At 35.4% G+C, this 13081-nt stretch overlaps 1 protein-coding gene across 2 annotated transcripts in view; it reads left to right on the top strand.

Annotated features, from left to right (window-relative positions):
* Positions 1 to 13081, top strand: part of Nin (blastoderm-specific gene 25D) — a 40380-nt gene that overhangs the window by 23748 nt on the left and 3551 nt on the right. For both annotated transcript variants that reach the window (XM_072299718.1, XM_072299719.1), the window contains 8 exons: positions 2394 to 2492; positions 3690 to 4748; positions 8381 to 8515; positions 9202 to 9316; positions 9965 to 10044; positions 10456 to 10629; positions 11277 to 11397; positions 11835 to 11935. In XM_072299718.1, coding sequence (XP_072155819.1) covers positions 2394 to 2492; positions 3690 to 4748; positions 8381 to 8515; positions 9202 to 9316; positions 9965 to 10044; positions 10456 to 10629; positions 11277 to 11397; positions 11835 to 11935 — 1884 coding nt within the window. The remainder of the gene's footprint in view (positions 1 to 2393; positions 2493 to 3689; positions 4749 to 8380; positions 8516 to 9201; positions 9317 to 9964; positions 10045 to 10455; positions 10630 to 11276; positions 11398 to 11834; positions 11936 to 13081) is intronic.

Genomic DNA, 13081 nt, shown 5'->3' with positions numbered 1-13081 from the left:
CAAACATTTTTTTAGAAATCCTTCTATTGGATGCTTTACTCGAAGGAATCACAACCATAGCCCCTCTTTTCACCACTAATTTTTAAGCCCTTATTCACTTATCACTTTACTCGATTTAATTCCATTTGTTGTCACCAGTTTTCAGGAACATTATTCCAGCACAAATGACATGAGGGAGGAGGGGGGGGGGTTGATTTTTGATGATGTCATTAAACAGTCATTGAAAATGCATTATATTCGATCAAAATCGTCCTATAAACAGAGAACTTTGTCTCTGAAAAGACATGTGCCCCTCCTGACCTATCCGTATCATGCCTATGCTGACAGCAAAACATTAGTTTGGTTCTAGATCATCTATATGGTGCTCAAAGAGAAAGCTTTAATTTTTTCTAGAGGCCAATGTCTTTATTGCTTCACTTTGGAGGGTCTACACTTTCTGTGTCATACTCTCTTGATTTTTGGTCCATCATTTTAAAGAAGGGTTAGTAAGAAAAGAAAGAAAGAAAAAAAATTAAACACTTAAGAAAATCCCACTGATCTAAAACCCTCCCTGTTTCGTATTAACAATGTTTCATCATTATCTACATATGAGAGTAAACTAATTTTAAGAGCAGATTGAAAAATTCAGGATGGGTCAAAAATGTTGTAAGTGGAATTTAGTTGACACCCTGTAGTTTTACAAGATTGAGACAAACACTCTTGGCAGAAGGCCAGTGCTGGATCGGATTGTCTATCGCTTGCCATTTCTTCTGAACATGCTTTAGTCCTCTTGTCTTGTTCAATTATCTAAGATTCGTAGTTTCTTTCTCCTCTCGCCATGAGCTCTGATCAGTCGGTAAACATTTTTAGCATCTCTCTTTTTTTCTTTTTTTGTCAATGCTTGTTTTTTTCTATGGAGTAACATGTCATTCGTTTTTATTACTAATTTCTTATCACTGTACCTCTTATGTACATTATGCATGTGATCCGTTTCTCTTTTCTTTTTTATTTAAGGCTGAATGTATAGTCCTTCCTTGATGAGCCTCTCTCCTCAGGAAGGTACCTTTAAGGTAGCTTTAAGGAGACCTTAACTATATCCTAATCAAGGGGAAAATTTGTCTGAGCCTTAGATAAACTTCAGCAGTGTGAATTTAGAAATGTATCCTTGCAATGGATTAATATGATTTACCTCGGCAAAAAGTATTAGTAAAATTTGAAAGAACGAATATCAAGGGTTTTGAAAATTTTAAGGTAGGTCTATCCTTATCTTAAAGTTTGTAATTCCACAGAAATTTTCATTTTATAATTTGTATTTTTGGCTACGGCAAATCGTTTTAATTGCTTAAGAGGATCTAAGTATTTCCAATGCTGCACTTTTCAAATTTACGGAAAGTTTGTAAAAATTATCCTTTTTTATGATGTTACGAAAAAAGTGGCCTTAAAATCCCTTTATGACAATGTTAAACATGTGGGGCCTTCTGAGGGAGAGGAGCTGCTTAAGGAGCGACTCCTAATACAGCCTTTATTTACTGTCCTCTCCTCGCCGTCTCTCATTCTCTCATTTCTAACAAGAATTTATCGGGCCTTTCTGCTTCTGTAAATTTCCAAGCCTTAGCTTGGTTTAACCTCTCTTGATAGATTTAGTAAGACTAAGCGTTTAATCTTGTTATACTGGTCACCTAACATAGTTTTTTACCCATACATCTGCATAACGTACAAGTAATATTAGCTTTTTTAGTTGCATCCATTAAGAGCCGATATTGGAATGGAAAGTGAACTGATCTTTCTCATAACGTGAAACTGTGTGAAGTACCATTGCTTGATCAAAAATTCTCCCCTGAGTCTGATGTAGAGATGTTGGTTGGTTATCTTTTGAAACATTGAAACATTTGTGACCGGATCATTCTCCTCATCCATTTCAGAACTGCAGTTTGCGCCAGGTTTAAAACTTCCAATTTTAAAAATGTTGACTACGTTTTCTTTTCTGACCAAACAACCATCCACTGCAATTAGATTGCATGTAACAGAGGGAAACCAATAACGATTACAGTGTTTCTATAATTGTGAAATTTCCTCTTTTCTGTCTAAAATACTAATTATTAACAAAGGTAAAATTCACACGAGCTACACTCTTTAAAATTAACAATTTTTTTATGAAAAAATGAATACTATCTGCTATCCTTTGTTTTTCTCTAGGTAAAGATAAAGTTTCACAGTTTTTATTACAACATTCCAATCGCTCTGGTTCCTTTCCGCTGAATTTCATACTTCGATTCTTACTAGTGGCTTATTGGTATTCTTAATTATAATTCTATAGCTTAATAGAATTTAAGTTAAGAAAATTGTCAAGTGTTTCAGTAGTTTTTTTTTCTTTTCTTTTTTTTTTTAAATTTGCATTTCATTTTTTATTGCAGGAAGTGCTACCATCAATAACCAAGGATGAAGAAACTGAAACCGAAAATCTAGGTGAAATAAATCCTGAAGTGAAGGCAAAATTATTGGAAATTCAAGCGGTAAGCCACTCATGTAATCAGTTGGATCAGCCATACCTCTTATAGACTTATGCTATTTGCGTTGTTGAAATGGCGATGGAGGGGGCCAATAATTTGATGTGTCAAACTGAATGCACCATTACTTAAATCTGCTTTTAGACCCTCCTCTCTGCCCCCCTTTAAATTTCTCACAAAGTTCTTATTATCTGATACCTGTTTTGGTGCTGTTTTATACTTCAACGTTGAAATAATTCTGATAATAATGTCTTTTGCAATAATAATTTTATGCTTTTTGCAACTTCATTTGCATTTTGAGCTATTTTTATTCCTAGCTATATCTACAATCTTGTGCGTCATGCAGCAAAAAATGATCTGTGACTTGTATAATTTGTCGCTCATCTTATGTAAGAGCGTATTTCTGCATTTGTAAATCTATGCTTTCCGGAGCTTAGGCGAAAATCGAGGTACGCCAGAGAAGCGACAGATTAAGCTATTCTCCTGTGCTGAGGAAGAGCGCCGTATGAGTTTTTAGGTGTTGTCAAATTCCCCTTGATAACATACGAATTTTTCGGGAAGTCAGCAAATTTTTTTTTTTCCAAATTTCCAGAGGAAACATTCATAAATCTCCTTAAAATTGAACATTTTTTGGAGGAAATTCGGCAACTCTCAGATGTTCATATGGTTTTCTTCCTTATCTTGGCAGTATTATGATCACACGATTACCAAGAGTGCATTGCAAGGATATCTAGGGATCTAAGAATCAAAAGGGTATTTGTAGCAGATAGCTGTGGACATTACATGTAGCAGGAATTCAAATATATGTGAATCATAATTGAGACATTTTGTTTTCCACTGCGCCAGTTTTCTTATGGAGGATTAAATTGTAAAATTTTTCTAGATATAATTGTTTAACCTAAGAATGCCATTTATGTCCCAAGGCTTCAGCTGAATACCCTTTCTCATTGATGAAATAATTAAGGTTACAAATGGCGCAAAAGTCTAGCGTTGCTACAACTCTGTGAGCTTTGTATACTCCTATTATGCTGTGGGCTGCCATGAAGGTCTAGTTTATGATGCAGGACTCCAAATGACCTGGAGAATAATTCTATCGTTCTCCCCTGTAAGAGTGAGGCTGCAAGGATCTATGTTACATCAGACCCCCAGCCAAGATATGATAATCTGTTTACCACCAGTGTTTGACTGTGTCTTTGTTTTCAGGTGCTGGAATCACTTCCAGATGCAGATTTTGCTCTTCCAACAGCAGACACCTCAAGAAACATCAAGAAAAAGGCTCCAAGTGATGAAAAGAACAAAACATCTGAAGACCCAGGATCAGACGGAAGCCAAAATGCATTTCTGCAAATTAATCTGAACGAAGTACAATCTCGAATCACGAAAATCATCGAAGCGAACAAGATCTGTAATTTTGAAAACAGTGTTTTGAAGTCACAAATATCCAATCTACTCACGCAAATCTCAAAGAAGAAAGAAAACAAAGAAGAAATCCCCTGGAATATCAATGATCTATCAATGAAAAACTCTAGTCACACAGAAAACATTTCGTGTTCAACGCTCTCAAATAATTTTACCGACCTGTCAAATTATGCATTTGATCTGCCATCTAAGCATCTTCAAGAAAATCAGTTTTGTTCCCTAGATAGTTACAAATTAAACAAAAATAATCTGAATGTTGTAAGTAACAGGAGTGATCCGGATGCATTCAGGATGAGCTCAATTTCGAACAATTTAATTTCAAGCATTCCAAAAGAAAAAACAATTTATGTCAACAATCTGGAAGCGGAGTTGTTGAGTAAAAATTACAAAAATGTTGAAGTTCCTAATTCTGGGATCAATGAATCCGTACAGCTGTTCATGAATAAAATATTCTGTGACAGTGATGGAAAATGTGATTCCTTTCCTTCATTGAAGTCAGAATCAGAGGAAACTTCTGCCGTAAATCTTGATAAGTTGCGAGAAAGTTTTCAGTCTCCCCTGAAAATTTGGAAATTGGCAACTTTAGAAGCCTTTTTAGAAGAGCGGGACAGTTTGCTTCTCAAATGCTCTAAGGTGGAAACACTAAGCCAGGAAAATAATGAACTTAATGATGCCATAAAGCAGTACAAAAATGAACTTTCTGAAAAGGAAGATAGCATTAAAAAATTGACGGAAAAGTGTGAAACTTTGGAAAAAGGCATCGAGCTATTAAAAGACGAGTATGAAGAGTGTGAAAATTATTGGAATGATAAATTGGATGAGGAAAGAAGACTCTTTGATGAGGTAAGTTCAAATTTTGAAAAGCTTATGGATACTTATAAAACTCGAAAATGGAACTTAAAAATAACAATTCTTATGGCTGTCTTTGGCAACCTGCTACTATTATCATTCGTTAAACTGATCTTGGTAAGAGCAGTGCAGTGACTATTGTTTATTATTATGTTCATATCTGAAATATCAGAGTTTGAATATGAACAAATTTCTTGAGGGTAGTTTAATGTTAAAGATTATTTATTTCTACTGCCACAATTCTTCAAGTCTCATTGCTCATTTTAAGTAGGGCCTTCAGTAATTATTCAATGGGCCTGTTGTAAACTTTTGCTAGAGCAAAAATAAGAGTTGTTCCTTACAGATAATGTCTCAAACATCACAATGAGTGCATCGGCAAACTCTAAAATTCACTCCTAACTCCACAATCTGCACAAGAAATTTGCGTCTCTTTAAGATTCCCGCTTCAAAAAGGATACTACAGCACAGGTGAAGATTTCGTTAGAGAAGTCGTTCCGTTCAGTTCCTGCTCAACATGGCCGACGCTTCCACACGTAAGTTGAGGAGAGCAAGAGGTCAATCAAGGCGGATATTTATCAACACGAGGAAAATGTGAATGTAAACACGCCGATTGTTATCAGGTGGTTAGAATCATCACACATGTCATCGTCACATGTGTTTTGGCGGATTGGCGTCGGCTACGTTGTATATTGCGTGTTATCCTTGTGAGCAGGGGTTGGATGGAATGACTCCTCTAACGAAATGTTTACCTGTGCCAAGGTATCGTTTTTGAAGCAGGAAGCTCGAAAAAACGCAAATTTCTTACACAAATTGTGAAATAAGGAGTGCATTTCAGACTTTGCCGATGCGCTCATCGTGATTCTTGAGACACTTTCTATGAGTAACAACTCTTACTTTTGCTCTAGGAAAAGTTTGCAACCGGTCCATTTTTATGCAACGTCTTGTGTCCACACGATATGCGATTTTAAAAGTTAAGTGACATTAATGAGAAACAGAGGTTTAAGATAAAAAGCTTGAGGCTTTATGTCTATAAATTGTTCCAACTAGTTTCATAGAAATGGAAGTTGATTTCTGAATTTCAATTTTTCTCAATTAATTCTGTAAGACTAATTCAACTTGGAACAAGTTGGATTTTGCAATCGCTAGCGATAGCAATATTCGTCATGGGAACGTTAGCTTCTGGGATATGAAAATGTTAAGGTACAGTTCGTTTGTAGTATCTTCTGAATTGAAGGGGCTATGTAATTTTGTGTTGACATCTCTTTTTTAACATTTTTAATTATTTTCTTTGCATACAAGAAAGCTGTTATGTACCAATTATTTATTTTCGTTGGATTATATATGGTTTTCGGAAGTTAACGCATTTAAGTTTCAGGTTCGCTTTTTCGGCGTAAAGTATACGTAAGGTGTCCCAAAAGCACCGGGACTTGTTCTGTAACTTCGAAAGTAAGATAGATACAGACATGATCTTGATTTCATTTTAAAGATCAACTCAATACCTGTCGATTAAAACCAAGATCAGCTCAATCGGATAAAAATTGACCGAGTTATGGCAATTTGAAATCAGCGAGGAAAGTTTACGCCTACGGTTTTTAAGGAAGATTCTTCATCGCCGTAAATCGAAAAGTCGGCCGATAAAGTGATGCTTATTGTGTTTTTTTATTTTCGAGGTGTCATTTATCAACATTTTGTACCATCAAACACAACAGTTGACAGTGCGTATTATTGCAAAGTACTAAAGGAGTTGAGAATGCACATTTCCCGGAAACGGTCGGACTTGAAAGCTTCGTGGATACTCCATCAAGACAATGCGCGGCCTCACACATCGAGCTTAACACGTGAATTTATGAGTAAAAATGGAGTTGAAACAATCCCTCATCCCCCTAATAGCGCTGACTTGGCTCCATGTGATTTTTGGATGTTTCCCACGCTTAAAAAGGAGCTTCGCGGACGAAGATTCGTATCGAAGACCGAAATCCAGAATGCAATTCAAAACTTCTTCAACTCCATCCCAGAGGAAGAATTCAGGAAAACAATGTTGGATAAGTGGCAAGAGCGCATGAAAAAGTGCATCCGGTTTGATGGACGGTACTTTGAAAAGCAAAAGGAAATTATGGAAGATTCGGAGGAAAGTGGATACGAATATTAACTTTTTGAATCCTGGTAAGCGAAAAATCTTCCTAAAAACCGTAGGGGTAAACTTTCCTCACTAATTTCAAATTGTCATAACTCGGTCAATTTTTATTCGATTGAGCTGATCTTGGTTTTAATCGATAGGTATTGAGTTGATCTTTAAAATGAGACCAAAATCATGTCTGCATCTATCTTACTTTTGAAGTTACAGAACCAGTCCCGGTACTTTTGGGACACCCTACGTATGATATTTTTACTCTACACATATGCCCGAATACGCATCATAAGGGACCTATGTGCTTCCTAAGTTGCCAAGTATTAATTATTGTTAGATTATTGGTCTAAAACATTCAATACAACCAGTAAAAATTAGCTGTCCCCTACGAGATTCGAACCCCCGCTCCCACAAAAAGTGACACTCCCAGGGTCAGAACGGTGTTGTAGTTATCTGAGCTATCTCGCCACTTGGATATGGGAGGAGAAAAAGAGAACAGTTAAGTGATCTCGGACGCTGAGCGGGGCTTCACAAAAGACGTCCTTGAGATTTCAACGGTTCGGCCACTGGCGTGGTAAGAGAAAACGGATCAAGCCCATTACTCTGTGAGACATTGTTTACCTATGCTGTCATGTGTCACAAGGTTCATGTCAGAATGCATTTGCGATCGCGGCAGTAAACTGAGGCAATATTTCTGTATTCGTGGATTAAATCCATCAATCGAGTTCTGATTTCGGCTCATATATCCGTAACGGGTCCTCCAGAGCAGTTTTCCACCTTGCACAATAGTTATAATTTCTTCATTTCTATTTGTAAAATTTGAGGTGGGATAATGGCGGCTTCTCAAGAGCAACGAGGTAGGCGATCTTTTGCACCAACGAACAGAAAACTGATGGCGAAAAATAGCCAATGAAAACCTCCAAAAAAAGAATTGCCTAAAAACGAACTCGTGTTCGCGCAGATACCAGTCAGACACACTGAAGTGGAAAAAACTCGCTGAAAGCGAATTTTAGCAATCAACACAACTTGACGTAGAGACATGATTGGCTAAAAAATACAACGGTCTTTGATACATCGGAAAATTAACCAAAAATCGGAGACTGGGCGAAACGCTCAAGGTCGCAGAGGTATAGGGAATCCCATAGCGAAAGCAACGGAACGATTGTAATATCATGGGGAACTCCGTTCCCATGACAATAACGTAAATCAAATTTTGCTTTTAAAAAAAAACTTTTCTTAAAACCTGATCACTTCTTTTTTTCTTATTGCGTAAGCACCTGAATTATGAAACGCAGGAGACACCATCTGTGAACTGATGCTGATATACCAGAGACCTGTAACTGCTGAACAGCAAATCTCTCTCCAACAAATATAAGAGCGTCAAGGCAAAAAATTGTGTGAAGCTCTGCCTTAGTATTTTTTCTTTTTTTCTTCTTTTTTTTAACCTGTAGTGGTGGTTTTTAATGAACAATTTGATCAAACATCTTATGTTTGACAGGAGCAAAAGATAAGCAACGAAAAGTATGCTGATCTTGAGAAGAAAATTCAAGAATATGCATCTCTCTTTAGTAATCCTGTGGATGAAACAACTACCTTACCCACCATTGAGGAGAGAGGTGATCTAGAAAAACAGGTATATCTCTTAAACTCATCCTTTTTCTCTTTTGTAATTTTGTACTTAATACAATAAGTAATTATCCAATCATGTATGAAAAAGTAATAATCTCCTAAAATTTGAAGTCAAGAAACCATCTCACTCTTTTTCCTTCTCCAATTTTGACCAATAAATCCCTTTCTTTTCACTTTTATCTACATTGTTTAAAATACAGCTCTGGAATATAAAAATTCATGATTTTTCTTTAGAGAAACGATCATTCCCAAAAATGTTTAAGCATTAGAAATAAAAATGTAGATAAAAAAGAATAAAAACAAAAAACTGTAGGAACAGTTTTAATCAACTCATTCTAAATCTCAGAGCTCAAAAGTATTTTGTTTTTACTTAATCATTCATCTAAGATTTAAAACAGGTCAATTGATACAGCTTCTATCATTTATTTCTCTCGTATTTTCGTTTCCAACGAGTTTTTTTTTAAAATGAACGATTCAATTAGAGAAATGCCATTAGATGTGTAAGCCAAAGCTTGCAAAGGGATAAATCTTCCCCAAATAAGACTTCTGCATTGCTGCAAGAAAAAATAGTAGCAACCAGAAGTGTAAATTTTAAATAATTAAGTGATCAATTTGCTTTGAACAAATTTAAGTGAACCCACAAAAATTCTATGACCTGTTTTATTAATATTTTCATCCTCTGATTTTCAGTTTATAGATCTTGAAGAAGAATTTGAACTCTTCCGCAAGAAAGCATCTTTAGAATTAGAAGATAAAGAAACAGAAATGAATTTGCTCAAAGAATTATTGAATCAACAACAAGCTGGTGAGTAAAATATATCAAACTCTGCTTCTCCTTTGGAAACCGATCAACTACTACTACTATTACCACTCAACTCGATATTTGCTTGAATCAAGATTTGTCATCTTTTAGATCTGACCAATCAGGAAGGCAACTGTGCATACATTTTGTTTGCATTACTCCATGAATGCATTCATATCGCCTGAACCTGCATTCCACAATCGGACGTATTTCTGCCAAACGGAAGTATGTGCATTGAGACATGAGCCCTGAGACCCATAAGAATGTATGCATAACAGGGCTCACATCATAATGCACATATGTAGTTCCGTTCGACAGAAATACTTCCAATTTTATCATGATTAATGGCACCTATAATTATGAAGCTACTTTTCCTTTTTCTTTTCCTTTACAACAACATCTGGTAAAATCTGTCTCTGAAGAAAGGAAATATAAAAATTTCGGGCAAATAGGTCATCATGATACATGACATCTGATGCTTCAAAAAAAAATTCTGTTGAAAGGAACAAAGGAAAGTTCGGAAGATGTTTGTTTAGTATGTGAAAGACGTGGAGTTTTTAAAGCTTACAAGCCAGATTCTTTATTCATTTGCTTCTGCAGATCTTTTTAAAATTTTAATCACTCTTTGATTATTTGGCAATGTGTTTGCAGAAAAATGCAGTGTGGAGGTTCAGACACATAGCAATGCTGATTGTGTCTCAACTTGCACTTCCTGTTCATTAGAAAAAGCCGTAAGTACTCATTTTCATTCTGTCTATGCTTGTCCTTTTTTCCATTTTAATGTTAAGTTGTGATTATGACTGATTTTGTTGAGTGACATCAAGATCCTACTACCAGATAAATGTCGACGTTAGTCATTTGCCACAAATTCATTTACTCCCTCTATCGCACCAAACACAAACATTTTTCAGGGTTAGTTGCTGTGGGAAAGATAGTCCTCTACGTTGATGTTGTATACCAGTATCAAACATTATGTATTTCATGTAAGAACTGAAAATTTAACAGTGAAAATGAAACTTAGTGAAATACATGCTTAATTTTAACAGAATGATTTTGAAGACTTATTGAAAAGTCTTAATGAGAGACAATATACTAATCACTATTTTCCTGTTCTGTTTATCATTCTTGTGTAATGATTTCAGGATGTTCCTGAAATCAAGATCAGTTTCCCACAAGAGGAACTTCAAAGTGCCATTGAAAAGTTGAAAGCTGAGAGGAAAAGGTTAGATGCAGATTGTCGGAATCTCAAGTTTCGAAAGAGTGACCTGCTTCGTCAACTTTCTAACTTTCGGAGGACGAATGTCACATACTCTAATGTGAGTAATCTAATCATTCAGTACGAATTTTTCTTTTGTACTCGGTGGATTTTTTAATTTGTCTTACTTTTTTCTTGGAAATTTTTTTGGTTTGACAGTATTTGTTTCACATCCTCTCTCGTTCTCATCCAAAGAGGATGTGGTCAGCTAATTCAAAAGAAAAAAAATATAAAAATAAATAGGACCCTGGAACTGCTCTGAGATTTGACTCGAGCAATTTAATGAGAGTTTTTAATCCATATAATGAATTATCCTAATATCAAGGAAGAAAATGGTGACATTGCCACCATAAATTAAATCCAGAATAAAACTGAAATTCTCATGATTCAGGAGAAAAGCTTTTTCAAACAGAAAATTCCCTCAAACAGATATCAATGGTTGAAGTGCAAAACAACATGTATCCATAGAAGAAAAATCCAGGAAGTTTTTAAGAACTTGCATTTACTAGTTTTCCAAAGAAAAAATAAGGTATGTCAGGAAGTCTGCAACTTTGCAAAGGGAGGCACGTCGTTTTGTCTTTTGGCCATTGACCTGGTGCAACACATATTGCGGCTGATCAGGAAGGCAATTGAACCTGTTTTGAGCCCATTTAAGGGGAAAAAACTTATCGCAACAAAAATCAATGTTTGTTTTATCTTCATTTACAGCCATATGGATTACACATCTTAAACTCAGTCACCACTAAACTGTATCAAACAGAGATGAAGTGCCGTCATCTGCAGTCAGCACTGAAACATCAGAAACGCCTAGTTGAAAAACTTCTAAGTGGTAAGTTATAAGTTACTTGTCTAAACATTTATTCCTTGTAAATCCATGTAAATTCTAACAGCTGCCTAATATGTAATGAAGTATCGTTCTTATTCTAATGTTCACTCTTTTATGCTTATTTTTAACTTAAATGGATGCGGAAAATTTAATTTTTTTTATCTCTCTAATTCTAGCTTGAATCTCTTTAATCTCTTGCCAGTGGTAACTACTAAAACTCGTTTTCCAGCACCTTCAAAAACACCTCCTTTTTCAACTTAAAACTCTTAAAATTTTGATAGGTGCCCATTATAAAGCCATGCTAAAGTATGTACTCCTGTACAACTTTTTCCCACAAACCAACAAACAAAATAAGAGACTTGCAAGTAATTTGATAGGTATATTTTCTTTTTTACTGAAATTAATTCATTTTAATTGTATTTGTGTCTTGTTTTATGAAGGATCTTGGGAGGATCATCACTCTGATTTGCTGCAAGCTCGAAAAACACTGAAGTCAACACAAGATAAACTTGCTGAACAGGTGGAACTTTCATATCAACAGGTCAGTGTGATTTTTCTTATGTAGTGTGCCTTTAAGAATTTTGCCAAAGTATCAAATTTAAGGACCCATGGTACTAGACGTTTTAGTGTCAGGATGTTTTAAGTCAGGGAATCAACGGCAACCTAGAAAAGTCAGAAAATGTATGGGAAAACTCAGGGAATTTTGCAGGTAGTAAGTTGACTCAGAATTTCAGCCAGCGATATTTAAGAGAGCATGAATAGCTTCAGATTGCCTTTTTTCTTGCAATGAGCTTATTTTCATGTATTTCTTGCTGCTGTCCAAAATGTGCATTCTCTCACATTAGAATACAACAATGATTGTTTTCCCCAATGATTCATTTTTGATGGGTTAATTTAAATCAATTTTAGAACATTTACTTCTTTTCAACTCAGAAGTTAAGTAGTCCATGCATTAGATGATTGCCATGTATTTAATTTGTGCCTTTTCCGTCGCGATAGTTCAGCTAGCACTCTTTTTATTATATTCCCTGTCTTGTGTTCCCATATTATTTGACCCATTGTAGAAATAAACTAAATGCAGGTACTTATTTCAAGTTCTGAGCTAGGCATCATGGTCAACTACTAGGGGTGTGCGAACAGTGAATAGCAAATAATTTAAGTCAATTATTCACAACTATGAGTAATTTAGGTCAATTATTCACAACTACGAACAGTAAAGCAAATAATTTAAAATGACTTTTGTTGACTTTCGACATTGTTCACAACTACGAATAATTAAAGTCAATTATTCACAACTACGAATAATTCTAGTCAGTTGTTCACAACTACAAACAGTAAAGCAAATAATTTAAAATGACTTTTTTGAGGGCGATAATTCGCAAATATTACATAAGTCGACAAATAAGTGTGATTAACTTTTTTAAGAATTTTCCATTTGCTTATACACCTGCACAGAAAACAATGAAATGCTATGATAGTAGTCTAGGCTGTTAAGAATGTGTTTGAAGATCCCTGGATGCTAGCTTGACTGTTCCTGCAGTTATGTATGCATTCTGAGGATTAGAGGTAACTGCGCGGGCAGTCAAGTTAGTATCTAAGGATCACTAGACACATTTTTAGTATTTTGTTTTTTTTTGGTGCTAATGAAAATGTGTTTATGAACTTTTCACTCTTTCCGTCTTGGTTA

Source organism: Bemisia tabaci, chromosome 4, assembly GCF_918797505.1.
Source record: "Bemisia tabaci chromosome 4, PGI_BMITA_v3".
In the NCBI taxonomy this organism is placed as follows: domain Eukaryota; kingdom Metazoa; phylum Arthropoda; class Insecta; order Hemiptera; family Aleyrodidae; genus Bemisia; species Bemisia tabaci.
The sequence above is the reverse complement of the archived record's forward strand: the minus strand, read 5'-3'. Positions and strand labels throughout refer to the sequence as shown.